General features: G+C 43.2%; 9 protein-coding genes across 9 annotated transcripts; 5 read left to right on the plus strand and 4 right to left on the minus strand.

The window, feature by feature from the left end:
* Nucleotides 1-2,021: 2,021 nt before the first annotated feature.
* On the plus strand, nucleotides 2,022-4,670 carry EAF01_008708 (uncharacterized protein; the record flags this gene model as incomplete). The annotated part of the gene is made up of 1 exon (XM_038916964.1): nucleotides 2,022-4,670. One exon carries the CDS (start codon nucleotides 2,022-2,024, stop codon nucleotides 4,668-4,670), a length of 2,649 nt encoding a protein of 882 aa, XP_038767358.1.
* A 948-nt stretch (nucleotides 4,671-5,618) lies between these two features.
* Nucleotides 5,619-6,061, minus strand: EAF01_008709 (uncharacterized protein; the record flags this gene model as incomplete). The annotated part of the gene is made up of 2 exons (XM_038916965.1): nucleotides 5,619-5,966; nucleotides 6,023-6,061. 2 exons carry the CDS (start codon nucleotides 6,059-6,061, stop codon nucleotides 5,619-5,621), a joined length of 387 nt encoding a protein of 128 aa, XP_038767359.1.
* Nucleotides 6,062-6,646: 585 nt separating this feature from the next.
* On the plus strand, nucleotides 6,647-7,647 carry EAF01_008710 (uncharacterized protein; the record flags this gene model as incomplete). Its single annotated transcript, XM_038916966.1, has 3 exons — nucleotides 6,647-6,684; nucleotides 6,749-6,860; nucleotides 6,997-7,647. The coding sequence occupies 3 exons, from the start codon at nucleotides 6,647-6,649 to the stop codon at nucleotides 7,645-7,647; spliced, it is 801 nt and encodes a 266-aa protein (XP_038767360.1).
* Nucleotides 7,648-8,707: 1,060 nt separating this feature from the next.
* Nucleotides 8,708-9,517, minus strand: EAF01_008711 (uncharacterized protein; the record flags this gene model as incomplete). Its single annotated transcript, XM_038916967.1, has 1 exon — nucleotides 8,708-9,517. The coding sequence occupies one exon, from the start codon at nucleotides 9,515-9,517 to the stop codon at nucleotides 8,708-8,710; it is 810 nt and encodes a 269-aa protein (XP_038767361.1).
* A 7,653-nt stretch (nucleotides 9,518-17,170) lies between these two features.
* On the minus strand, nucleotides 17,171-18,273 carry EAF01_008712 (uncharacterized protein; the record flags this gene model as incomplete). The annotated part of the gene is made up of 4 exons (XM_038916968.1): nucleotides 17,171-17,639; nucleotides 17,987-18,096; nucleotides 18,152-18,186; nucleotides 18,240-18,273. The coding sequence occupies 4 exons, from the start codon at nucleotides 18,271-18,273 to the stop codon at nucleotides 17,171-17,173; spliced, it is 648 nt and encodes a 215-aa protein (XP_038767362.1).
* A 648-nt stretch (nucleotides 18,274-18,921) lies between these two features.
* EAF01_008713 (uncharacterized protein) lies at nucleotides 18,922-19,982 on the plus strand (the record flags this gene model as incomplete). The annotated part of the gene is made up of 3 exons (XM_038916969.1): nucleotides 18,922-19,125; nucleotides 19,188-19,589; nucleotides 19,641-19,982. The coding sequence occupies 3 exons, from the start codon at nucleotides 18,922-18,924 to the stop codon at nucleotides 19,980-19,982; spliced, it is 948 nt and encodes a 315-aa protein (XP_038767363.1).
* A 1,085-nt stretch (nucleotides 19,983-21,067) lies between these two features.
* On the minus strand, nucleotides 21,068-21,454 carry EAF01_008714 (uncharacterized protein; the record flags this gene model as incomplete). Its single annotated transcript, XM_038916970.1, has 1 exon — nucleotides 21,068-21,454. The coding sequence occupies one exon, from the start codon at nucleotides 21,452-21,454 to the stop codon at nucleotides 21,068-21,070; it is 387 nt and encodes a 128-aa protein (XP_038767364.1).
* A 1,018-nt stretch (nucleotides 21,455-22,472) lies between these two features.
* EAF01_008715 (uncharacterized protein) lies at nucleotides 22,473-23,520 on the plus strand (the record flags this gene model as incomplete). The annotated part of the gene is made up of 5 exons (XM_038916971.1): nucleotides 22,473-22,535; nucleotides 22,589-22,739; nucleotides 22,794-22,874; nucleotides 22,925-23,437; nucleotides 23,489-23,520. 5 exons carry the CDS (start codon nucleotides 22,473-22,475, stop codon nucleotides 23,518-23,520), a joined length of 840 nt encoding a protein of 279 aa, XP_038767365.1.
* Nucleotides 23,521-24,030: 510 nt separating this feature from the next.
* Nucleotides 24,031-25,612, plus strand: EAF01_008716 (uncharacterized protein; the record flags this gene model as incomplete). Its single annotated transcript, XM_038916972.1, has 5 exons — nucleotides 24,031-24,104; nucleotides 24,300-24,370; nucleotides 24,438-24,882; nucleotides 24,922-25,177; nucleotides 25,208-25,612. 5 exons carry the CDS (start codon nucleotides 24,031-24,033, stop codon nucleotides 25,610-25,612), a joined length of 1,251 nt encoding a protein of 416 aa, XP_038767366.1.
* Between the last annotated feature and the right edge of the window lie 457 nt (nucleotides 25,613-26,069).

Here is a 26,069-nt window from a genome sequence, read left to right on the forward strand (position 1 = left end):
GCTGTCTCTGGCTGGACGACAAAATCTCTCTTGCAAAAGAAAGGGCTTCTTTAACAAATTAGGAAGTCTCGATGGAAATATGATAGATTTGGAGCCTGTACACGTAGAGAGAAGACAGAGATAGGTATATTTTCTCGTATTCGATTGAGGGATGTAGCTTTCAAACCCCACGCCAATCGAAGTAACCGGATCATATTCACACATAACTATAGTACAGATGACCAGTCAGGAACCATGGTAATTGTGATGGTCTACTATGCAGTGAATCATGATCATAAACATAGACCGACCACTCATAGCTTCCCGCTAGCATCACTGGAGCACCAAACCTAAAAAAAAAATCCAAAAAATGTTACAACAGTCATAATTTAGTTCAGCAGAGCGCGACGCTGGGCTAGGTATAAAGACAAAAATAATGAATGCCTCGATCAATAAATAGTAGTAACGTACGAACTGGCAAAACCTTGCCGCCCCACGAGAGGGGCGGGAGGAGAAACCCCCGCGGGGTTTTTTTCCGAACCAGGCGATGTTACCACTCCACCACAAGAGCGCATTTGACCTGACCAAACAAGCCTGTTTGACGCCTTTGCGCTCTCGATGGGAACGTTTCCTTAAAACGCCTTATATAGTACCTAAGCGCATTTCCCCTCCATACGAAAATCCACTGATTCTTTTCGAATAATTGAACAGCAACCAGCCCTCAATAGCAATCCAAGCTATTGCGATATCTAGAATGGGAGTGAACCGCTAATAAAGACAGAATAAATGGAATCAATTACATCGGAGTTCTATTCAGTACAGAAGTTCGTCCAAATACCGTATGAATAGCTGAACTCGGGTACTCGAAGTTTTGACGATCGCTACCAATCGCTACTACGACAACGAACCAGTCTTTTGAATGAGATTTGTATAAAGTTGTAAGTGAGTTCAAAGATCATCGTCTTTAACAGGCGAAGTGGTAGTAGCGATCTTCAGTCAGTCTCAACATGGTCCCACACTTGTGATGGCCTTGATCTTGAATTGACATTGAAGACTCATATTATAAGTGGAAGGATCCTAGAATTCAAGATGTTCGGAGTAGACATGACCGGCAGACGTAATTCCACCGGCCTCTAAGTACTAATATGGCAGGGTAGATTTCTGATTGGGGCTCGTTTGAGCATGAGAACTCACCAAGTGCTTCGGATTCAGTAGCTCATGGGGCACTCTCGATAAATTGAAACCGACAGGATCAAAATCACCAAAATCATCTCGTGTGACCTCTTCTCCTTTATATCAATGATGATCAAGTTGGTCCGGACATGGAAATGAACACGAACTGAGGCACAACTATTTCGCTGGATCGACCTGTCCGGACAGGGTTCTAACCACGAGTAAAGTGTATCAAAGTATATATAACATCACGGAGTAAATCTTGGAAGGTCATTGGAGTTGAAAAGCAAAACAATACCCGAGTAAGACTTCGGATGTTAGTAGTGCTTATCCGTATTGGTGAGGAACTATTAGCTAATTAATGCAGTGATGCGACTCGTGAAAGCAAACTAACCCTAACTCATGCAGTGAGATAACCGTTACACAGAGGCTATCCATACTAGGCAAGCTTACATAGCTTATCACTTAAATCGACGAAAGAGGATTGCCCGTCGACATTTGATGGATGAATATTCTCACGATTCTTCCAAAGATGGTTTCTATCATTTTATATCTTGACGTCGGTACATGCACACGTGGTTTTTCACTAATCGCCGCTAATCAGCCCTAAGCATAGCTAGTTAGTAATTGAATCCAGCCCCTGATACCCCACTATTCCGTATCCTGTAAGCTAAACCTTATTTAATTGAATTCTGCCACCGCCCGGGGAAAATTACACCGCCAGATCTTTGTCCTCCTTGAACACAATTATCAAAAAGCAACTTTTTTCTCTTTTCCTTTCCTCTCTTTTGGAAAATCTCTACTTGGGAATCACAAGGGAAGTACAGGAGGAACCCCCCAAATCACAAGGCAGGTGCAGACAAGTTACGATGTTGATTCAGAAGCCCTTAATACTCTTTATCGATGCATATGATTCATTCTCGAATAATATCATTTCTCTCCTTGAAACTTCACTCACCGCCTCAGTGCGAACGGTCAAAATCAATGATCCCATCCTACTAGCATCTGATGAAGCATTACACGAAGAATTGAGACATTATGTAGCGGTAGTATGCGGGCCGGGCCCTGGAAATCCGGAGACGGACAGTGATATCGGAATTATAAAGAAAATCTGGAGACTTGCCGATGAGGAGATGTTACCAGTATTGGGTATTTGCTTAGGATTTCAAAGATTGTGTTTGGAATTCGGTGGACAAATAAGAAGATTGAACGGTCCACAACATGGAATGATTAGAAAGGTTCTGCATGCAGGAGAAGCCCAAGCCGTCTCCGCCGTTGGAAATGATTCAATATTCTGTGGGGTTGGTGAGATTACCGCTACCTTGTATCAAAGTTTATATATCGATATAGGCCAGGACGACATTCTAGATGAAGAATGGAACACATCACGATGGGAGCCAACAGAAAAATCTCCCGATTTGATACCATTGGCTTGGGTTGAAAGTGCCGATCTAGAGGCTGAACATGCGAGAAGTTGCGGTGTGAAAGACAGCAGAGTTTTGGTCGGTGTACGACATGCAACGAAACCCTTTTGGGCAATACAATATCATCCTGAGTCGGTCTGCACAAATGATACAAGCAAAGAAATCTTTATAAACTGGTTCAAGTCGGCACAAGATTGGAATAAAACTTTCAGGAAGACAAAGATCAATTACGACGGCACAATGCACGGCCAATCTGCTACACGAGTGAGCCTTCTTCAACAATTCGAAGCTTTACAAACAATGCCTGTATCTCCGACTAGCGATACTTCGACCGAAAATATGAAGCCCAAAACCATGTGTGTTTCTCGAACGATTGCTTTGCCAGATAATCTATCTGTACCCGATATTGTGGAAGCCATCCAGGACATGGGACGAGATCACATTCTACTGGAATCTACCAATGCAGACGAAAACTCCGCAGGATCTGCCGATGTGAAAGGGAGATATAGTATCATAGGCCTGGATATCGATGATTGCTTGAGATTCGAATATCGTGTCGGGGACGGATTTGTAAGCAAGATCCCCTCTTCATCCGGCGAATATCTTGATGCTAGAGAGGAGATTGATTTGAAGTCTTGTGGCGGAGTGTGGTCTTTGTTGGCACATCGATTAGAGGTTGCGCGTGTTACTGTAGGCAATGACGAATCGCCTTTCTGGGGAGGGTTTATGGGATACACAACATACGAGCTGGGTCTGGAAACTATTGATGTGAAAGTTGATAGACCGGATGCTCATAGCAACCGACCAGATCTCTGCTTCGCATGGGTCACTCGAAGTATAGTTGTTGACCACGTGAAGAAGGTTCTCTACCTTCAACAATTAGCCAGCCTTGGTGATAGTCAAAGCGACACTGCGTGGATGGAAGCTGTTGGCCCCAAGCTTGAGAAAGCGTCCCAACCGAAGTCTCCAAAAAGCACTCGCCAAACCCCCCTCCGACCAGGCGATCTTGTCTTATCTTGCGACCGCATAAAAGTTTCTCGTCGAGAAAAACGAGCTTGGTCACCAGTTCGTACCCCCGCTTCGAAGTTTTCCATGGCTATTACTCAACCCACAGCCGATTCATATGAAGCAAAGGTCCGTCGATGCCAAGATAAGATTGCCAGCGGTGACTCCTATGAGTTATGCCTCACTGATCAAACTACCATCACCCGTCTTCGCAGCGATCCTCCTCACACATCAGTCCACAATACTACTGAGTCAATTCTCCTTTACAACAAAACTCCAAGACCAGCTCCAGCTAAGGGTGCCTGGTCTTTGTACAAGAATCTTCGTACACGTCAACCTGCACCCTTCGCTTCGTTCCTTCGCCTTGGCGCTGCGACTTTAGTTTCTAGTTCCCCAGAACAATTCCTCAAGTGGGATAATCGCGTCGGAAAATGTTCTCTGCGACCTATGAAAGGCACCGTTCGTAAGACTGACGAAGTAACGCTTTCAGATGCCACCGCGCTCCTTAATGACCCGAAGGAAAAGGCCGAGAACCTTATGATTGTTGATCTCGTCCGTCATGATTTACATGGTGTCTGTGGGTCTGGCAACGTTTCTGTTCCACGATTGATGGTGGTTGAGGAATATGCATCGGTTTTCCAGATGATTTCTGTTGTTGAAGGTTCTTATGCCGGATCCGGATCCGATGATGTATCGACACATATGTCATCACTCACTATCAAGGACGACAAGAAAATAGCATACACTGGACTCGATATTTTAGCAGCCTCTCTCCCACCAGGATCTATGACTGGCGCACCAAAGAAACGCAGCTGTGAACTTTTGCAAGATATCGAACACCACAAACCTCGTTCTTTGTACTCTGGTGTTGTAGGATACATGGATGTTGGTGGCCGTGGCGACTTTAGTGTTACTATCCGATCAATGTACCGTTGGGACGATGAAGATGGCGTCATTGAAGCCGAAGAAAAGGATACAGAGAAATGGCACATTGGTGCTGGCGGAGCTGTTACAGCTCTCAGTACCCCCATTGGCGAGAGAGATGAGATGTTAACAAAGCTTAATGGAACACTTGGAGTGTTTCGTTGAATGAGATAGAGATTTTGTTCATACGACGCGAGTCGGTTGGATTATGCATAATGAAGGAAGATTTTCCGGAGTTATTCATGGGGCTTTTCACTTTTCTTGTTGGTTTCTTGGGATATTTTCAGACACAAATTTTTGGTAAAGTCCCCAGTTCGAGATACCTCAACGTATCGTATCTATCATAAAGAGAGCGGGGCATTGACGACTTATGACCTTGGGATGGCGCTTTCGTGTATTGGATATGGATTGGATAGGGACAGAGACTGGGACATGGAGTACAGAAAATCTCAACTAAGACATATATCTTTTTATAGAGAGAAAAGAAAAGGTCCGCAAGGATTCACATATGCAGTTACATACCTAGATAGATATATTTCAATAGACTGGTAATACCACTTTACATTCTCAACACATTTCTGGTACATGATCTTGCATGCATGGTTCTACAATTGCGACAGTTTAAGGGTGTTGGGATAAATCTCCTTGCTATCTTGTCCCACGCTCCGTATAAACTGATAGCATTTAGCAGATTGTGCATTTGAGCTCTTCTGAACTGTTCTTTTGTCATCGTAACATGTCTTTCACCGCTTTGGATCTCATGCGTATGACGTTATTTTATTCCATTAATCATTCGCATGTGTTATTCTTTACTTTGAATCCATAATCGAAGTCCAATTGCTCGAGAACACCCCCTTGAGTGAACTCTCTACCATGAACTGAAGGGTCAAGTCGTCCTTCAAACAGCCCTTATCCCTCCATCATCGCCATGGTCACATTGTGTCCCTCATCTTTTTTACACAGTGGTCGCAACCTTCTCTTGTCATCATCATTATCTCTTCCCTTCACGAAAAGTCCAGTCTCCGCATCCGCTTGAATTCCTATATATCCATACACTCCCAATTCCTCCTTTCCTACCCCTACATCACTCCCTATCCCCTCTTCTACACCCTCCTAAAACTCAGCCTCCTCCTGGAAAAACATTCCAAAACTAATCACCGTTCCATAAATCAGCACACCGCCAATAATACTCATCACCATGGCCGGCACAGTAATGATGTGACTATGCGCCAACACCGCCGGAAGAGCTACACCCATCATGCACAAGAAACCCGTTGCGAAACGACCGAGATCGAGCACTCCAGAAGAAGAAGAATCGGAGAAGTCATCGGGAGAAGCACAGCGGGATGCGAGAAAATTGGGGAGAGGGGCGATGATGAATGTGAGGACGACGAGGAGAGGGAGGTATTGGTGGAAGAGCGCGCAAGAGAGGATTACAAGGAGGAATCCGAGAGCGAGGACCTAGGGGTAATTAGAGACTGGGAGGTTGGGGGTAAATGATGGGAGGAGAAACGTACAAAGGAGAGGGAAATTATGGTTTTTAGGCCGGCGGTCATATTGAATAAGTTGGGAATGGCACGTTGGATGTGATGCGATTGAGATTGATAGTTATCGTTCACTTGCTTGCGTTATCGGTGTAGCTCTATGACTATCGTATCACACACAATTCTACTATGAGATTGTCTTGTATGTGTTTCTTGTTCTCGACAGACGGCTTGAATGAATGGGTAGATGTGAGAATTGTTGGTGGAAGATAGAATTGCTCAAGCTTGTTGTTAGTAAGAGATTCAAAGTCTCAATCACCAACCGCCTTGGAGCTGACGTTTCGGAAGCACGCGCTTATTTGATAGCTTCATAGCCTTGTTGTTCCACTCACTAAAGCAGCACTAACTATCTTCCCTTTCGCCAACAATAACCCTCAAACTCTTGCCATTTTAAACTTCTAGCTACCTACTCTAAATCATACCTAACAACAGTTCGAGCTTGCCTCATCATCGTGTCTGCCTCATTCCCAAGCGTCCAGTTCCCATTCTGCAATTTCCATTTCTCAACCACTCCATCCCAAGTTTTTGACGCATATTTGAAGATACCCGTGTTTTTATCTCTGCGTCCGAGTGGTTTCAACGAGCTTTTTATTCAAGATGTTTAGAAACAATTATGATAACGATTCTGTTACCTTGTAAGTCGATTACTACTTGGTGGCATGGAAATGGAAATTGAAACTGATGAGATGTCAATTATAGCTCCCCACAAGGTCGAATCTTTCAAGTCGAATATGCTTCGGAGGCTGTGAAGCAGGGTAGTGTTGTGGTGGGAATAGTTAGCAAGACTCATGCCGTTCTTGTGGCTTTAAAGGTTAGTAGTTGTGGACTATTTACTTTCTGCTACGACTGCAAACAGCAGAATATATGATACAGCACAATGAATTCTTTGCTGCTTTACCTCCATTTTATAATACTGAACTAAAACTAACACATCCTTTCCCAAACAGAGAAACGCAGAAGAACTCTCCTCCTACCAAAAAAAAGTAATCGCAATCGATGAGCACGTCGGACTTGCCCTCGCTGGTCTTGCTTCCGACGCCCGCGTCCTCTCCAACTTCATGAAAAATCAAACACTCGCCTCGCGTTTAACATACGACCGAGCCATCCCCATCGAACGACTCGTCGCTTCAATCGGTGACCGCGCTCAAACCAATACTCAACATTACGGCAAGCGTCCTTACGGTGTAGGTCTTCTCGTAGCCGGTGTTGACGAAACCGGACCTCATCTATTCGAGTTCCAACCCTCGGGCATGACGCAGGAAATGAATGCGTGTGCGATTGGTGCGAGGAGTCAAATGGCCAGAACTTATTTGGAGAGACATTTGGAGGAGTTTCCAGACTGTGGAAGAGAGGAATTGGTTAAGCATGGTTTAAGAGCACTTAAGGAATCTTTAGCTCAAGATAAGGAGTTAACGGTCGAGAATACGAGTGTGGGAGTCGTGGGAGTTAAGGCAGAAGGAGCTAAGAACATTGAGGGTTTCAAGCTATTTGATGGCCAGGATGTAAAGCAGTGGGTAGATTTGGCAGCGGATAGTGCAGAGGGTGCAGAAGGTACCGAGGCTGTGGAGGGTGGTGATTCGATGGAGGTAGATGCATAAATGAAGGTCGAACAATATGGATGGCACTATGGATCATGACTTTAGCTAATAGAAATAAGCTCTGAACGCAATATTCTTGTAGCCTAAAGTGATTTGGATTTTAAACTCAATTGGCTCAATCAAGGTATAGTCAGAGGACGTGGGAATGCTAACCCTGGCGCTATCTCCTCCTGAACTTTTGGATCCAATTCGGAAGATACACATAATTATAATTATCCGAGACATCCAGAAGACTGCTTTAAGAATCTGCGCTAAAAGTATAGAATAGTTTTCATACTGATATATATGGGATTTAAAATGAAAAATGAGGATGCGGTCAGGATGGTAATAAATCTCTTGGATGTTCAGAGTATACACAATGCTCACAGAATGCAGGTTGGAAGATTTCTTTTTCTCTAAAGGGGGGGAGAATATAGGAGGCAAGATGACCTGCCTCCGTGACTGCTTTATGTCTGTAGGGTAAAGTTTGGGGGTGGCCATGGAGAAGTAGGTGAGAATATGTTATAAGTTGAGATGTATGATCATCTAGGGGTCGAAGAGAGGCGAGTGAGTGTAAGTTGGAGAATTAAAGAGTAGCGTTTCTGATGTGAATTGAATACTTTCTATTCTGTGATATTCGACAGAAAACCTCGTACATACAAAAACCCAATTCATGTCCGGTATGTCCTTTCCTTACTGCTTCATGATTTCGAATAGCTTAGTATATCATATCACATGCACCCATTGATCACGCACAGGATACTGATACGGTGATATTCTATACGCTATAATCCATGCTAACTATGCAGTGCCAAAATCTAAAATGCTGAGGGGTATGTTGCCTTCCGTCTCCTGCGTCGGGCTTGTACTCCTTGGTTTCGAATATACCCAGCGTTTCTGTATTCTCGTGAGAAAGGAGGAAGAGGTTGATGTCTGTGATGATGGTTTCATGAATCCGTTTTGTATTCCGCGCTGTAGACGGGCGCCTATCCAAAACGTAAAAACAAGACTAACGTGTCTGCAAATGCAACATCTCCATACTTTATTCAGCATTTTTATCCTCAAGAGACAAGATACCTGTCTACTCATTGCCCCACTCCAATTTGAATCTTCCCTCCGTCAGCTTGTAGTCCCTCAACGCCTGTATTGTTTCTTCTGCCGTCTTGCAATCAACCACAATATTCTTATTTGCCTCTCCCACAAATCCAGCTTCCACGGAATTTTTAACCCACGCCATTAGTCCATCCCAATATCCATCGACATTGAGTACTACAATACCTCTCGTATGAATACCCAACTGATTCCAGGTAACCACTTCCATCAATTCCTCGAGTGTACCATACCCACCGGGTAACGCAACGAAGCCCGAGCCCGGACCGCCAGCAATAACTTCTTTAGCCATCATTGATTTCCGCGCATGCATATCTTTCACCACAGTCGTCCTCCCATAAATCTCATATTCAGGAAGTCCATCCCCGTTTTCTGGTGTCCCGGTTCCGTTTTCCTTGCTATGGATACTCGCCGCGTCGCTGTTGGGCCCGCGCTCATATTTCACCAATGGAGCGGGTATGATGCCGTGCACGGAAGTGGGACCGGAGAGTGCAACGAGCGTTCGAGCTACTTCGCCCATGAGTCCGACGGTGCCGCCGCCGTAGACGAGTGATATGTTCTGCGAGGCCATGTGTTCAGCGAGTGAACGCGCCATGGCCATGTGGGAAGGAGAGAGGCCTGGGGAAGAACCGCAGAAGACGCATATTTTCGTGGGGGGTGGAGAGGTAGAGGAGGAGTTGGTTGTTTGGGCTAAGGGGGAGGAAATAGATGGGTTGGTTGATTCACGAAGGGAGGGGGCGGGGGAAGCGGCTGAGAGAGGAGAGGCGCCACCGGATGCCATTTTGTTCTGTGTGTGAGAATGTAAAATGTGTGGGTGATAGTGATATTGTTTGTAAAGTGGGAATTAAAAAGATATCTTGTGTATTGGAAGTCTTGTTTGTTGTTGGATGTTGTATACTGTCCGTTAGATTCGAGGACTGATCAAGTACGTACTTTAAGTACCCAAGAGAATTAGTGGTAAGAGTGGATGTATCTGCAGGTACAAGTTGTCTGGTGACGATCACAATAGAAAAGGAAAACCTGTTAGAAAAGGAAACGTGGTTTGAATTTAGAGAAAGGACTGTGTTGATTTCTTGGTACGGAATTGACTGAATCACAATGAATTATCTCTGATCATATATGTGACTGGGAAGGTTAAGAGAGGTACGAAATAGTAATGTTAAGATAATTGTTGGGTATGATTACACTCCACCCCGCACTCTGTGGGGTTGTTAGCGCGGTATGATTGGTGTGTGGATGATCTTGCTGTGTCATTGTGCTTATGTAATGGTAACCTCTCACTGCATGCAAATTTCCCTACGCAATCGCTTCCCGGTGAGCCAACTAGGTAATGGATCATTTGACGGATTCGGGTATGGAATTGTTGAAAGATGTTCAGACGACATCAACATTCTCAAATTGTATGAGTTGTTGCAACGGAATTAGAAGGATTAAGAACATAGTCATTGATCGTCCCTAGGTTCACAGCATGATCCTCATTGTCGATTTAAACTCGTTGATTTCACGAGTGTGCTACCCACCAATAGCTCGATGAAGCAACAAGTGTAGATATCCAGCGAGGACCAATTTTATGGACTATCTGCTAAACAATCGTTTCGAATAATTTTACAGTTAAACAGTTTGTTCATATGATATTTAGATTTGGAATCGTTATCGTGTTCTCTCCGGAAGCACTATTTGCCATCGGCATGTATTCCCATACGAAGCTTTGTTTGGATGAACAGCTGACAGCCCTGACATACTTCACTCGCAAGTAGTCTCTACTTGAGACTGGATGATATAGCATGTGCTTCCTGCATGCGTAACATAAGCCTATGCACGATGAAAGCTATTGTCTGGAGTTTGAAAATTTCTACGCCAGTTCATTTCCATGGAGAAATCACGATACAGCAGGAAGTTTCTAGCATCCAGTAGCTTACTGCTAAGGCTCATATAGCTTCAATCAAGGGAGACCATTTCCCAATCAAAGATTCCCTTCCCCACGATATGATATATGATACCAATGGCAAATGTATCACAGCTCATGATTGACATCCGAAGTAACATTTGAAGGAACTCGCACAGTCAACACCTTGAAGGAGTTATTGCATTACGCATTTTCTCCAACCGAAAATTGAAGTGAGGTCTATCATGTGGTAGACAAGAGGTGAATCTGGGTTCCTGAATTTCGGATAAGTGATTCTACTAGGCTTGGCATTTAGTTGCAGAATAGTAAACCCCTAAAAAGTTCATCCATCATCTAGCGCCAGGCATGCACGTTGGGATTAGAAAATGTAAGAAACATATCCTCATCACGTATTTTTGAAACAGAATGACAGAACCTAAGCTTCTAGATGACTATTTCGTATTTTTGTCTAGTCTATACACTAGGCCTGAAAATCCCACAATATTATATTAATGAATAGAAGTATAAGACTATATCTCAACAGTGTTCAGCTTTCTTCTTTCAATGTTTACCCCTATTTCTAGCCCTTCTTCTTCCTTACGACGTTGAGTACTCCAAATGGAAAGCTTCAACAAGATCCTCTGACCTTGGCCTTCAGAAGAGAAGGGGAGAGAAGAGAAGAGAAGTGAAAGGTAGATTAGGTTAGTGAACAAGTGGAAGGAAAGTCTATAAGATCTGAATTAATAAATATTTGAGGGGTAATTATTGTCTTTATCTCTTACCAATGTTATACTTATATACTCCTCTTTAGTAAACTATGAGTTCGAATCTGTTTGTTCTACTTTTAGCCCTCCAAGAGACATTTATTCCCTGCTTCTAGTTATAGGTATTGATAAGTCTCTCTCGTCCTGTCTCCTAGAAGAGGAGTAGACTTGGGTAAGTAAAATGGAAGGTATTCTTTACTTAGCAACAAAATATACATCCAAAATACAGATAAACTCTGATTTCAATTTTATATTCTAATCTGAAAATCAACTATTGATTGATCAAGAACTTTGGATCACAACAGTTTATTGACTATTCAAGACAAAATTATCAACTTGATTCCCTTTCTCTATTCTTTTGCTCTCTTGTACTGTTGTTAATCTTGATATGAATATTCTCATTTTGTCTTTGACCCTTTCGACAATATTTCTTTCTAGCTTTTAGTCGAGAGACCTACCAAGATTCTCTGGTCTTGCTTCCCAGAAGAAGAGGGGCTTAAGAGAGAAGAGGAAAGGAAGGATTTTTCAATCGCGAAACAATCGTTAGAAAAAGGCATGTTATGACTAGATATCAATCTCATTTCTAGTCTTAAAATTGTTTCATAAACAGCTTAACACTTCAGGTAATATGGTATATGATAGCAGTTCTAAGGAAACTCGGTGTTTTTTTCTCTTTTCAATGTAAAAGATGAATTGCTCCTTTCTTACTTGTGAGGTAAGTCTTGATACACCCCTTCTCGTGTTGTCTCTGGAAGAGGAGAGAGTGTGAGGATGAGAAAGATCTATATTTGGAAAACAGATATAAAGAACCCACGTGGAATCTGAAGGTAACTTTGTTTTCTGGTCTTTGAATGGCCTTTCAGTGGAACAAAAACATCAGATAACAGGCGCCTGGTAGTAATCTTGAGAAATATGATTAATGCTATGCCTTCCCGGTATCATATCTGACTGCTTCATTTATCTACCAATCTCAACTGGATAATTTCTCTGTGCTCCTATATTATGAATAAAATACTCATTTCCCACTCCTCATATCAAGCGCTACTGAGTCTCCCCGTCTTAATCCCAAGGAGAAGAGAGGAGAAGAAAATTGGAGTTTTGTATTTCAGAGAAACCTTGAATAGACTTTTTCCACAATACCATCGAACGAGTATTCCAAAACCAATCTTCATAGAACAGCCAAAAATAACCCTCCAAAAAAGAAAAAAATATATCTCTCTAGTCATCTCCAGTGCAGGGGCATCAAAAACACAAAAAACCATCGACCTCGTTTTGAGTGTCTCGTCTATCCATTAAGTCAGAAGGACGCGCAAAACGAGATTAGTGAAAGACCTGAAGAAGTTTCAGACTATATCTCGAATAAAGATTTGTGCTTGTGTTTTGCTTGGGTAGGTTTTCCTGAGTTGTAACATTTTATTGGTAAACACTGTGAAAGTTCTCCTGGGTACTATATTATTGTCTGCTGTATTTGTGACTAGGAAACAGATTCATAGATGTGTAGTAGTTGTTCAATCTTAGTATGTGCCTTTGATAAAAAGTTGAAGAACTAAACATGCTTCCTGTGGTGGAAAAGTATCCAAAGACCTGATCATCAACCATATCTGATTTAAGGAGTGTTGTGACAAACTAAGGTGGCTTTGCATAGCAAAGGTTCCTTCGTAAAACGCTCATATTAGCCTTTGCTCCAAAACAAAGATTCAGCCCATGGTTTCCTGACAAAAGTTCATATTCCTCTAGATTAAATGATAGTAATACCATGGAGGGGCAGGTTACACATCCACAGACTCAATTGCAATAAGTTCCCATACAGTTTACTCTTGTGAACGACGACCAACTCTCTTTCTCTCTCACCAAAAGCTTTCCATCTGAGCAACTCACATATTGCTGCCTCGAGGCACCCATCATGTTGCCGACTAAGCAGAACCTCAAATGCAACTGGATATAGTAATTAGGGCAAATTTCACCCTTGGACCTGATTCCTTTTCTCCCACAATCTCTTCAATTACTTTCAAAGCACCAACCTTTTCAAACAATCCAAAACTTCCACTCCATCAACAACAACACCAACACCAACACCAACTTCAACTCCATACAAACATTTACAATTGCTCCGTTGCCTTCGCATCAGAATGCCTCAATTTATTACTGACTTGCTGTACACTAGCATGATTGCAGGCCTATCTGTAAGTTTTTCAACTACTCTCTCTTTACCTCCAAAGATCGGCAAGAAGCAGTCTTCTGACTCCTGTGGAGGCCACGCAATTATTCGTTCAGTGTTTGATAATTTCCAAGAAGTGATATATACTAACAAATGGGGAAGATCGCAGTGGGTATAATGATATGCCCTCGACTAGTGAACGCGTTCTTTGAGGGAGTGGTAGGAGCAACAATGAGAGCTCGTTTGCAATTTTAGGGGAGGCAATCGTGGAAAATTTCGTAAGTCTTATCCATGAATTTATCTCCCTTGTAATTTCCGAGAGGTTTGCAGGATCCAAAGACACTTAATTCTCTCCAAGAAATCAAAATCTTTCTGGTGTCTAACAATGAGGCTTTAGATCGTCTTTTGCGATGCCGCCAGGAAGCGCATCAAAAGTCAAGACAAGAGATTGCATCTACTGCATCTTGCAGTCCGATGGGTGAGTATTATTTCCTCAATCTAAAGCCAAAAAAGAGCAGCATGCTAACATGCTTCTGGTGCATAGAGATGAGCAACCGACGCACCTACAACAAACCCCCTTTGTATCGGCTGCAGCAGAAGACCCAATCCTTTCCACTCGGCAGGCAAATATTAACGAGACTCACCGTCATTAAAGAATACGCTGTCTTGTGATCAACCGGATGGAAACGAGTGGCCGTGGCCACTTCCTGGAATACCTTTCGTGGTATGACATTATTCTTAACCATTGCCAACTCAAACTCAAGCTAACATTATTACAGTCATACCGAAAGAGCGAGAAGGGGTTCATTATGCATGAAGCTATATTTCCTACTATCATTCATCGAAAACCTTATCACCCCTCTTCAGGATCCTCTCCAGGATTCTCTTCTAAATCTTCCTTTCATTTTCAAATCCAAATCCAAATTCAAAGATATCGATGATCAAGTGCAAGATGATTTAAAAGAAACAATTTATCCAGAACTATGCCACCCCATCTAACAGTCGGCTGGCAGACCAAAAGCCAGTAAATCGAAGGCAAGATACAACCCATGTGGTGGTTCGTATCGTCAAATCAAGTTTAAATCACCGATTCATGCTCATCATAAGCATTAGGCAATTTGCCGACGCCAGTTGGGCAATGCAGCTTTATAGCTTGCATTTCAAGAATCCTTGACATGGTTACGAGATGCTCTTGTTAGAGCATGGATGTTGGATGCCACTATAAGCTGCGGCATGGACTGCTAACCGGCCTATCTTATAGTCCTGCCTCGCCATCTTACTTGTCATCTTACTTGCCATCTTACTTGCCATCTTACTTGCCATCTTACTTGCCATCTTACTTGCCAACTTCTCCAAATTACAGTCCATCCAGTCCAAATTTTGCTGGATGGACTGTAGCTTGGCGTTCTCAAGTAAGACACTCTGGCTATTGAAAGCTTGCAAGAGGTCCAATTGGAGCTAGCACTTCGAAGGGAAGATCGAGCACTTCACTCTTTCACTCCAACTTCCATCTCGGCAGGCATCAAAGCCTCCACAAGAGTACCAGCGCCAATGACTTCTCTACGCAGAGATTTTCCAGCCTTCCAAGTTGCCGAACGACAATTGACCATCGAATCCGGCGGAGATTGTCAAATTCCGGGCTCCGATTTCGAATTAGAAATGGCACAGCTTCGCCACCATGATAGAAGAATTCATAGGAGCAGGCATGGAAATGAACCAACAAGCTTTAAACCGACGGGGTTTACACCACTTTTCATTGCACCGACAGGTCAGCCCGTTGAGTATCAACAGTATCGACAGCGAACACTGCATACAAGCAGCTTTACAGGTCCTGAGGGGGCCCGCAATTCACAGGCCATGCTGAACTCCATCCGAATACTCTGGTGTTGCTTCCGCCGCCCAATCCCCTAATCTGGGCCACCAAGATAGCTTCGAAGCGATAAACCAACAGCACTCACCGATGCAACACCATCAATACTCAAGACTCTGGAAAGTAATGTCTATCTCCACATCCTCTGCGACATACTCCAAAGAATTTACAATACCAAGGTATGGTGTATTTGGGGGTGGGAAGTTCCAAGCACTCGCAATAACACTGGAGGAATGAGCTCAGCCCCTCAAGCAAACCCAAGCACAAGGGGCTTCAACACATTCTCATTCTGCGGGTGCTTGGAACTTCCTGAACCGAAAGCTGATGCCGGCAATAATGCGATTTTCAAGATGAGTCCGGTAACACGTACCAAGTACTCGTTCGACGGAGACAACATAGTTTTTAATCCGAGTTCTACCACACCTACAAACTCCTACCCACTTCTCTCTTGAAGATGGACCGACTTGGTCGATCTTTCCAGCATCTGGGCCATTCGTTTACCATTTGGTGGTATCTTGATACCAATCTAAGCAGGATAAGCTTAAGCTGCAGGATTCAACTCCTGTTCAGAAATTGTTATTTCTCTGGCTTTCAGCTAGCAGTCTAGTAACGCTTCTCGGCAATACAAACAACCTCTCCTGAAGATGAGCGAAACCTGCCACTGGGGGATATCCTCAGCCTGGTCTATACTCGTACACAGGCGAAGAAGGTCCCCGGTATCGCTATTGTAGCAGGGAAAGGGGGTGACATGCCAAATCCGAATCAACTCGCAACAAGCAACGACGGGTCTCAATCTCAGTGCCCTTATGGCAAAACTTAGATAGAACAAGCTCTGGGCAAATCCAAAGTTGGTGTGGCAGTCTCTTCCAATTCTTATGCCAGTTCCGTCGAGGATCTTTATGTGTCTGAAGCAGAGACATCCGTTTATGTCGACGGCCCAAGCTTTTGAAATCAGGACAACAAGGAAACAACGCAACTAGACACTGTGATTACATCAAATACTCGCTCTTTTGGTACAAGATTACGGAAGTGGATCTCGCTAATGGCCATCGGTGCTTTGCATAGTCCCTCTCTCCTTCGGCGATAATCTTCTTGATGTCAATTTCGATATTGCATGGGTTGGAACGTCAGCAGCGAGAACTCAATAAACTGCACCTTTGTTTGGCAAATCGTGGATGTTTTTGATTTTTTGAGCTGCAATACACTTGCTTCACTCCGACTGCACTAGCAGCTCCTTGCTCGCAAGACTTCAATTAATCATTAACAGACCCCTGGTTTCCACTGCCTCACTGTCAATCATTCCGCGAATCGTCTCGTTATCTTTCGTGCGCCGATCCTCCTTCTATCCTTTCAGTATTCGCAGCGAAGAGAGAAAGACGTGCGATCTTGAACCAAGGAACTCTATGTCACGATTTGAGTGTTGGGAATGCAGATGCGAATGCTGTCATCGGGCTTTCGGGCTTTCTTTTTATTTCTCTTTTTTCCCCTGAAATGATGACGAACTTTTTTTTAACTTTAAAAATTCAGGCAGAATCGCGTTGTGAGTGGAAATTGAGCTAAAAAGATTGTTTTGAGAACCAGCTGACCATAATAGATCGAGTTCCTTTTTTTAAGGAAGGCAAATTGCGGTTTATTGGGAATCATAATACATGGAAGCAAAAGCTGCCGCCGTTGGTCTCGAAAACTCCTTTCATATACATCACTAACGCCTCCCCAAACCCCATTTTACGTGACCTTATCCATAAGCACTTAAAGGATCAGAAGAATCTCCACCAGATGAAGATGATCATGAAAAGTCCCAGCCCACCAATTGGTCCATATTGCTTCAACATTAGTTCCCAGTTGATTCTTACGGCAGCTTTACGGTATTTCTTGCTGTCTTCTCTCAATCTGCTGCTCACCTCACCCATACGTTCCAGGTTGTCTCCTCTGTAAAGCAAGTCCTCAATGTTCTTGGTCATAACCTTGGTGACATCTCGAAGTTCATCGTTCAGCTTGTCAAGATTCTGTGTTGCTCGTGTATCGGAATATGTGGATTTTGTCCGCGAAATGAAGGTATCGAAATCCATGAAGGCATATGGGCGTAAAGTTGGTGAGTGTACTTGAGTGGCGGGGTAGGTGGTGTTGAACTCGGTGCAAAGATCAGAGAGGTATGTGAATGCAAGCTTTCGTGGGTATGAGCGTTCGCAAATACAGAGGAAAACGATGTCGTTGGCGATCATGTAGCTGAAATATTGTTAGAAGGTATGCATGATAAATCCACTTTGAACTCTAGTTGCTAATGTATCGCAGGCAATAGCAAGATGGCAACTCTGTCTTTCCAGAATATAGCATCAAAGGCTTCGTGGTGAGAACAGTTGTTCGTATCCCACATACGCATTTCATTCAGAAGGAAATTGGGATATGCGCTTGCTAATTCTCACTTTGCCATTCCACTTTGTGAGACAATATGGGCTTCCTGTAAGACGTCTCATGGCTCTAGGCCTTGCTGCATCTCACAGTAAGGGCTACAGAACCAACCAGAGACAAGATTCACCCAAATGGACCAAAGGATATTACGTTTTTGTACGTACTGCATAGTGTATGGACCGCTATCGAGAGTTGCTTGATCGGCGGAATTTCGATTCATTTTTCGGAGAACCATCTTGACTTGTGACTTGATCTCTGCCAGGGACGTCTCAGTCTGGAAAGGACCCAAGTCAGCTTCGTAACCCCCAACTTAGGAACAGCATGCGCACCTGCTCGTCGTCAACTGAGGCGCATAACATAAGACCTATATTGGAAAATTAGCCACATTCTAAAAGGTATTATCAAAAGCCGCCATACCATCCAGCCTCGCAATTTGTGTAGATTTGATCATCTTGTCGGGTTGTAGCTGGAGCTCCTTGAGGTACGGTTATCGAACTTATTCGGTGTTATTTTATGAGTGTGATATTAATACATGTGTCGCAGACCTTTTGCAAATCTTGATCCGATAAAAGAAAGACCAGAAAGGAAACCTCAGAAAAATTACAGATCAAGAAAGTTATATTCAAAGAGGTGAAAGTGTTCAAAAGAAACTGGTTACTTCATTGGATTCAAAAGCTGTTCCAATTTCCATCATCCATGTCCAGAACCCTGAGTCGGATTAACTCTCTCCGAACACCGACATGACACCTTCCTCCTTATAGCACGAGGCTACCAATGACGGCACTAAGTGAGGAGGAGGCTACAACAGATATTTATTATATTCTCAAAAGAATATTTGGGTGAGTTCTCTTTCGTTCTCGTTCGTTCTCTTCAACTTTCAATCTTACAACAACCTTTTTCAGATCGGAAATCTTTCATTCAAAACAGTCAATCGTTTCAGAAAAGAAAACCCTCTGTTCTCTAACTTTATTATCTCTTTTCTAAATAAAGAGAGGGTTATACTTCATTATCTGCTTGACCAGTTCTGCCACTTGGCGTTTCTTTCCACTTCTCTCGTCCTTAACCTTTACTTTCAACCCATTTTATCACCAATATTCTGATGGCTTTACCTAGTGCGCCTCCTGTTCCGGAGACGGCAGCTCCACCGAGCTCGCCTGTTCTGGGCCCCGCGGATTCTGGAATTAATCCCCAGACCGCGGTGGCAGCGACATCGGTTCCGGTGTCAGAAGCTTCGTCCTTGGCTTACAACGAGGCGATTGGGGTGCTCGACCCAATCGCCCCGTATCAAACAGCAGCAAGATCAGTAAGTACACCCGTACAATCACGTGTTCAAGATCTAGATCTCGAGCTAATATTCATTTTTAGGAGAGTAACCTGGCTCCTACTAGGGAGATGAACCAATTGCCTGTAGAAAGACCGCTCAGTGCTCACTTCATGATCTCATCCTGCTCGGATAGAGCCTACGTCCCAACGCCATTCAACACCCCTCGCACCGCATCCCGAAGAGACTCTCACCCTCATCTTGCACACGACCACTCCCCTAGAGGAGAGGAAAAACCAGCTATCAGAAGAGTAGCACCTCGTGTCTTTAGTGGTGATCTAGGCGAAAAGGACAAGGTCTACCTTCGTGGAGGAGGCCCAAAGAAGAGACGTGGTGGTGCTGCTGGTAATGCTCGCAAGAAGTCAAAGCCTGACAAGTACGCGGATGTTGACCACTTGTTGTCGGACTTCAAATCACCCATTTTCCAAGAAGATGCAAATGTTAAGGTAACGAATGATTCTACTTTATTTTCGCTATATTTAACTAACTTTTACTAGGCAGTTCTTACTCATCCACTGACAAAGCATATGATGGCCGAGCAAGGTGAACCATACCCCTTCGATGAGATGCCTGGAGATGAGATTGCAACCACTGCCGCAGATTTCAAATCAGATGGTAGTTACGGAAGACTTGACCCAGACTGGATAGACCAAGCTGTTAAAGCATCTCAAATCCGCGCATCTGGTGGATATGATGCCTATCTAGACGGTCAATTCGCAGAAAATTGGGCTGAAGATGAAGAGCAAATTTCAGATGAAGAAATGAAAGACCTCAATAATAATGGTGACGATGATGGTAACGGCGAAAAAAAGCCTGAGAAAGGAGATGAAAAGAAGTAGCCGATGGTTATCACCTGCTCTCGCGATGTGGTATTCTTTTGATCCCCCACCTATCATAAAAGCTCGCAGGCATTCCACAACACCGACGACCATAAATCATCGAATGTATCACTGGTTCCGTCATAATATTTCCTTACACCTGATCCTAAGCCTCTTCGAAGCAACAAGCGCCTCCATATCACAACCTCTTACAGCAACATCCGAAACCTCAGCTCCTCTACTACATTCGATTTTTTTTTTTACAATCAAGCTTTACGCAAATTTGAGGCACCCTAATTCCAGTTTACTTTGTTTCTTCTCAGATCAACGAATTTCATTGCGCACCCGGCGTTCGGTATGTCAGATTAGATACCCACTTGCACTTCTTGATTTTGTCGAACAGCTCCTCAAAAAGATACCTTGGAGATTGATGTAAGGTTGGTTCTGGGCTAAATTTGGCTGTATTTTCAAAAGTTTCATTCTAACTTTACGCATACGGTGTTTGGAGTCTACGCGAGAATTGTTTGGTAGTTGCCATGATGAGCTTCAGTTATGGATCAACGCGATGCCATTTTCGAGTATTTGATAGGAAGTCAGACTTTCACAATCAAGGGGAGGAATAGATAAGCCTGGCATACTTGTCTACACTTGAGAATCTTAATTAGTTGGTTCGACTTTCCCATTAACATGTGTTGTATCTGGGAAGAAAATAAAAAGTTTTCAAATTAGGCTTCTTCTAGTTCTACTGTGAAATCACAAAATGATGCATCTTCGTTTTCGTTTCTTTTCACTCTCTTTCTTGCATGATGAACATTGAGTAATCAAGGTCCGATTTTGTTGCTATTATTCTAGTATTTGAAAATGTGATGGTGTTGTGTTGTTGAAGAATGTTGTTTTTATGAAAATACATCGTGTTCGATTTTTCCTGCCCACATTTTAGAAGATTAATTTCAAAATTGCAAAGGTCAAACACAAATTCGTACTCATTTCTTCCCCGAAACAATACCCTTTTCACCGAATCCAAGACCGGAGTGGCTTTCCCATCGAATAGACCCATACCCAATAACCAGCCAAGTTCCCAATCTACTCGTTTCCTTGATAAACCATTATCTACCTGTCGTCATACCAAAGAACCCCCAAAGAGAAATAACCCCCGCACTAATCGTTCTAAAAGCCACACTCCCCGGAACCCCATGCTTCCAACAAACATACCCATCCACTACGGCCAAGTATCCCAAAGAAGCAATCACAACATCCATCGCCTCAAAATGATCCCCCAAATACAAACCCCATAGTGCTAATCCAACAGCAGTCACACGGGCCGAGCCGGATATCATCACGGGGTGGGCGGATTTGGAAACAGCTATTTTCTCGTTGAAGCCGAATGTGCGGATGGCGTTTTCGGCGTTCCAGAGGGGCATGGTGCCGCCGATGGTTATGGCTGTGGCGAGTAGGAGAGGTGGAATGTGGCGGGGGAGGAAGTGCGAAAACATTTTGGTTTGGGATGTTGGGTGGGTTTGTTGACTTTGCGGGATGAGATGCAGGATGGCTAACTTAGGGAAGCAGCTGCTGAATTTGTTGGAGTTCTTTTAACCTTATGGAGAGAATGGGATTTTTGATGATCTTGTATGTTTGATATTTCGCTCTGAACTTCATGCCAGAGAAAGACTTATGTAAAGCGATGTCAGATTGTTGTATTCTCAGATGGAAGAAAGTTGCGTAAGCGCCTTTGTGCCTTACTTGATAGATATGCGCAGCTCATGTTTCATGGGGAGTCGCTACCCCGCATTCATTTAAACGTCTAATGGTTGGAATTTGACATGACTACCGATGTTATATACAGATGCTTGAAAATTCGATAACATAGTGAACAGGAGCCCAAATCTAAATCCATGAGATAATGAGTTTATGGTTCAGATAAATCTTCGCGACGGGCATCATCTCTCGTCTTTAGGCTCATTGTCAAAAGTGGGCCTTGACTCGCTTGGCTAGACAGTATAGATTTTGCAGAATGCCTGTTTTGTTTCAAGCAGATCCCCCCGCGAAGACAGCTCAAGTCTAGAGTACGAAGATGGCACATCTACGGATGAAGATACTGCAAGAATAGGCGAAACTCCAATTCCCTCAAGTTATCGGTATGGTGAAACTAGCAGCCTGTAAAATCTTCTCCGTCCAAAATATGCGAAGTTTCGTTATTAGAGGCTTTATTTTTCTTCTTCCAAAGCAGCACTTCTTATCTTAATAATGCTCGTTTGAGCCACCTCCAATAGACTAAAGATCGGTTGAGCGAGATACCTCGGAACGGGTATGTAACTTTCCCCGCGTTCTGTACAGGGGTTCGGCAGATCAGCGCTTATTGACTACCTGCCTCCTTTTTCCCTACTTCAAAAGTGTAGAAAATTCGGAATCACCGTGGAATCTTGAGCATTTGTATTCTTTCTAATTCTTCCCAAACAATTCATTACCTGAAATCTCACAGAGTCCGGCCAGTCCACAAGCCTAGCTATCATCATGTCTAAGAATAACTATAAAGACATTATTGTCACCATCCAAAACAAGATAGGAATTATCAAAGTAAGATATGGACATCCAGTATGTATTATGAGAATTCGCTGATGCATAATTAGTTCAATCGTCCACAAGCTCTCAATTCTTTGGGAGGAAGTCTAGTACCAGAGACTATTGCTGCTCTGCGCGAACTAAATGAACATCCCGATACTATATTTACAGTTTTAACAGGAGAGGGGAGGTTTTTCTGTGCTGGGGCAGATGTCAGGCGTGAGTTTCTGGAGCAAATCTAATATTTGCCATAAGCTGACACGTGAAATGTAGAAGATGGTGCATTATCTGGCAAGAAGGAATATGCCAATGCTGCGGAAAAGAAAATTGAGTACCTCTCAAAATTCACCTTATGTAAGCGTCTTTTTGCTCCTAAATCTAAGTAGAGAGAACTAATGATCTAGCTCTCGAACTCATGCGCTCAATAATCGACCACACTAAAGTTTTCATTCTCGCTCTAAATGGGCCGGCAGTAGGTGCTGGAGCAGCATGGTTTCCTGGAGTAGCTGATATTGTCCTTGCGTCTACATCAACCTACCTCCAAATCCCATTCTCGGCACTTGGTCTAGTTCCAGAATGTGGCTCGGCTATTTCGTTGACTCAGTCCATGGGTGTTCATCGTGCTAATGAATTCTTGATGTTTGGAGGAAAACTTACTGCAGATGATATATTATCCTTTGGTATTGCGAATCGGATTTTTGAGAAAGAAGGATTTGAGGAGAATGTGGTTGAGTATCTGGGAGAGATTTTGAAGGTTAATGATGGAAAGAGTATGATGGAGGCGAAGAGGTTGCAGAACTTACCATTGAGAGATTCAAGGATATTGGCGGTGTATAATTCGATTGATGCGTTAGCTGAAAGATTCGTTGATGGAGCGCCGTTTGAAAGATTTGAAGCTAAAAGGAAGGAAATGGAGGGTATGTTTTCGAGTAAACCTTTGAGAGTTATATAGCTAATCGGAAATACAGCAAAATCCAGAAGTCGAACATCAAAAATCTAGAGTAGGGAGTAGGAATGATGTAAGATATCATTACTAGAGAGGGGCATAAGAGATAGAGACGGTCTAAATTAGTCCAGATTACAGTAAAGTAGTGATTACTCTTAGCACCTACTGCATATTGATTCTACTTGACGAATTTATTCTGCTTTCCTTTACCGTTTGGAAGTTAGGAAATGATGATACAGCGTACCTGCCATTTTGTAGACTTTTATTCGGAATGAGCAATCAAGTCACAGCAATTGCGAAGACATTTATTTGAGAACAGACAAATGAAAAAGGTAACCGGTGGTCATTTTTAAGTTTCGGTACCTGCACACTATACCATGGTAGAACATCCATGTTCACCATTAGAAGGTGCAGAGATATGAATAGCTGTAAATTGGGGCATTTCTCCACCCTATCCACCCCACTTCTTGGGATTATCTCAAAACCAACGGAGATTCTGTCTTCCAACTCTACTCTACTTCAATTCATTGAACATTTCTCGAGCGACACTTGTATCAACGCATCATGGCTAACGAGTGTGCTGTATGCCATAAGCAGGGTGAAAAAGTCCTCCGTTGTAGTCGATGTCGTTCCCGGGAGTACTGTGATATGTTCTGAATTGTGAGAAAATTCTTTTAATGGCTTGCATTAAATCTCATCATGTAGAAAATTCATTTCGTGTGGAAAATATATACTATATGAAAGGTTCATTGTCAATTGGAAACGTTCATGGCTTTTGGAGAAAAGCCAAATGTGTCCCAAAGTCTTCATCTGCTGAATATTTGTTTTCACAGGTACAAATTGCCAAACACAGGACTGGCCAACTTACAAGGCAACATGCAGACGCCAGAACTACATTTTGAAGGTTGATCTCTTCCCTCGTCACTTCACAAACCCTCGCATCAGCCGAACTCTCTCGTGACCTGCCACAGCGTCTTTTGCTGATCTGCATGATGCCCTCCAAGTTGCGTTTGATTGGAAGAGCTGCCATCTTTACGACTTTGAATTTCTCGATCATAACGAAACCATGGGCTCCAAAAATAGGCTTGTTATGAAGCCGATACTGTGCAAAATTACCGACCTTGACACGATGGATGGTGGCGACGACTCAGCCAAGGATAGCAAACGCACTAAGCTTTATCAGATTCTGGATGGGGCACGCACCAGTGGTAAAACTATCCATTATATGTATGCTTTTGGAGACGGATGGGAACATATTATCACCTGTAGCGAGCGAGCAGATCCAACCACCAACTTCGTCGTATTAGGTGGTGAAGGGCATGGATGTGCAGAAGATGTGGGAGGGTGTAGTGGATGGGTTGAGCTAATCGCAGCTTATGAGTCTGATGAACCGACGGAGCACCAGAGACACTTGATGTCTTGGTTCTAAAATAAGGCTCATAATAAGGATCCGAGAGGTCTGCGGGGAGCAGCAAAGTACGCGTGGGACAAAGACAGAATCAATGCAATCTTGGAGGAACTTGATACTTCCAAGCTCCCTGGACATTCTACTTCAATCCTTCTGGTATCCTTGGCTAGTGAGTCATGGTTTGATCAAATGTACGCTTCTGTGCTTACCAAATTTCGCTCTAAAGCCACAATCAAAGACGTCACAGATGATGCATCAGCAATGAAATGTATGGAAGAATCACATAATTTTGGCACCATCATCGTTACGGATGCGGCAATAATGGAACCATAGTTTATTAATATCAATGGAAAGTTGGTTGAATATGCAAAAGCCGGTGGAATCTTGATATTTGGATTTTTATTGTCAAGCTTTACCGAGCCACCCAAGTTTGAGGAGTTGATGGAAACCTATGGCCTAGATTGGAAGTTTGGTGATTGTACTCAAGAGATCTACAACATCAATGGAAGGGCCGATCTTAACAAGAAGTACAATTTAATGCCCTACAGCATGAAAGCTGTCAGTTTGAAGAACGTTAGGCCTGAAGATAGAGTCTACTCTGGCCCTAAACTCGCTAAAGATCAGAGTCCCGCAGTTTTCGCAAAGTATGGGAGTAACAGGGGTCAAATTGGTTGGGTCGGCGACGTCAATGGAGAGGAAAAAACGACAACACTGCTTCTAGCAATGTGTGGAATTTGAGGTTTCTCCGTGTTCCGCTACTCCTATTACAATAAAACATTCATTCGAATCGAATTACATACAGCTCTGTTCGTTGCTCTTATCGCTAACTTCGAAATCTCATGAATCCCAAAATGAACGGATATCTTCCCGAAAAAATCACCCAAATCCCTTCTCGAATGTTTTATGGTACTCATTTTGATTGCTTAAGGTGACTAAACACTAAAATCGTCTTTTGGGCTATTAAATTCAGAGAGTCTTGTTTTAACTTTCAACAATTACTTTATATGCTAGATTGGGTTAGGGTAATCAAATCATTCTTCGGGTCCCAACCCCCCAAATCTGCCCCGATCACATCTTTGTTGGGAGCTGTAACAAGATTCTGGACATTAAAATTAGATAACTCACTTACGCATATTCGAATTTTACACTCCTATTAGGCTTCCCAAACAATCAACGTATCCTTTCACCAATACCC

The sequence above is a fragment of the Botrytis porri genome (assembly GCF_014898465.1).
Source record: "Botrytis porri strain MUCL 3234 chromosome Unknown BPOR_012, whole genome shotgun sequence".
Lineage (NCBI taxonomy): Eukaryota > Fungi > Ascomycota > Leotiomycetes > Helotiales > Sclerotiniaceae > Botrytis > Botrytis porri.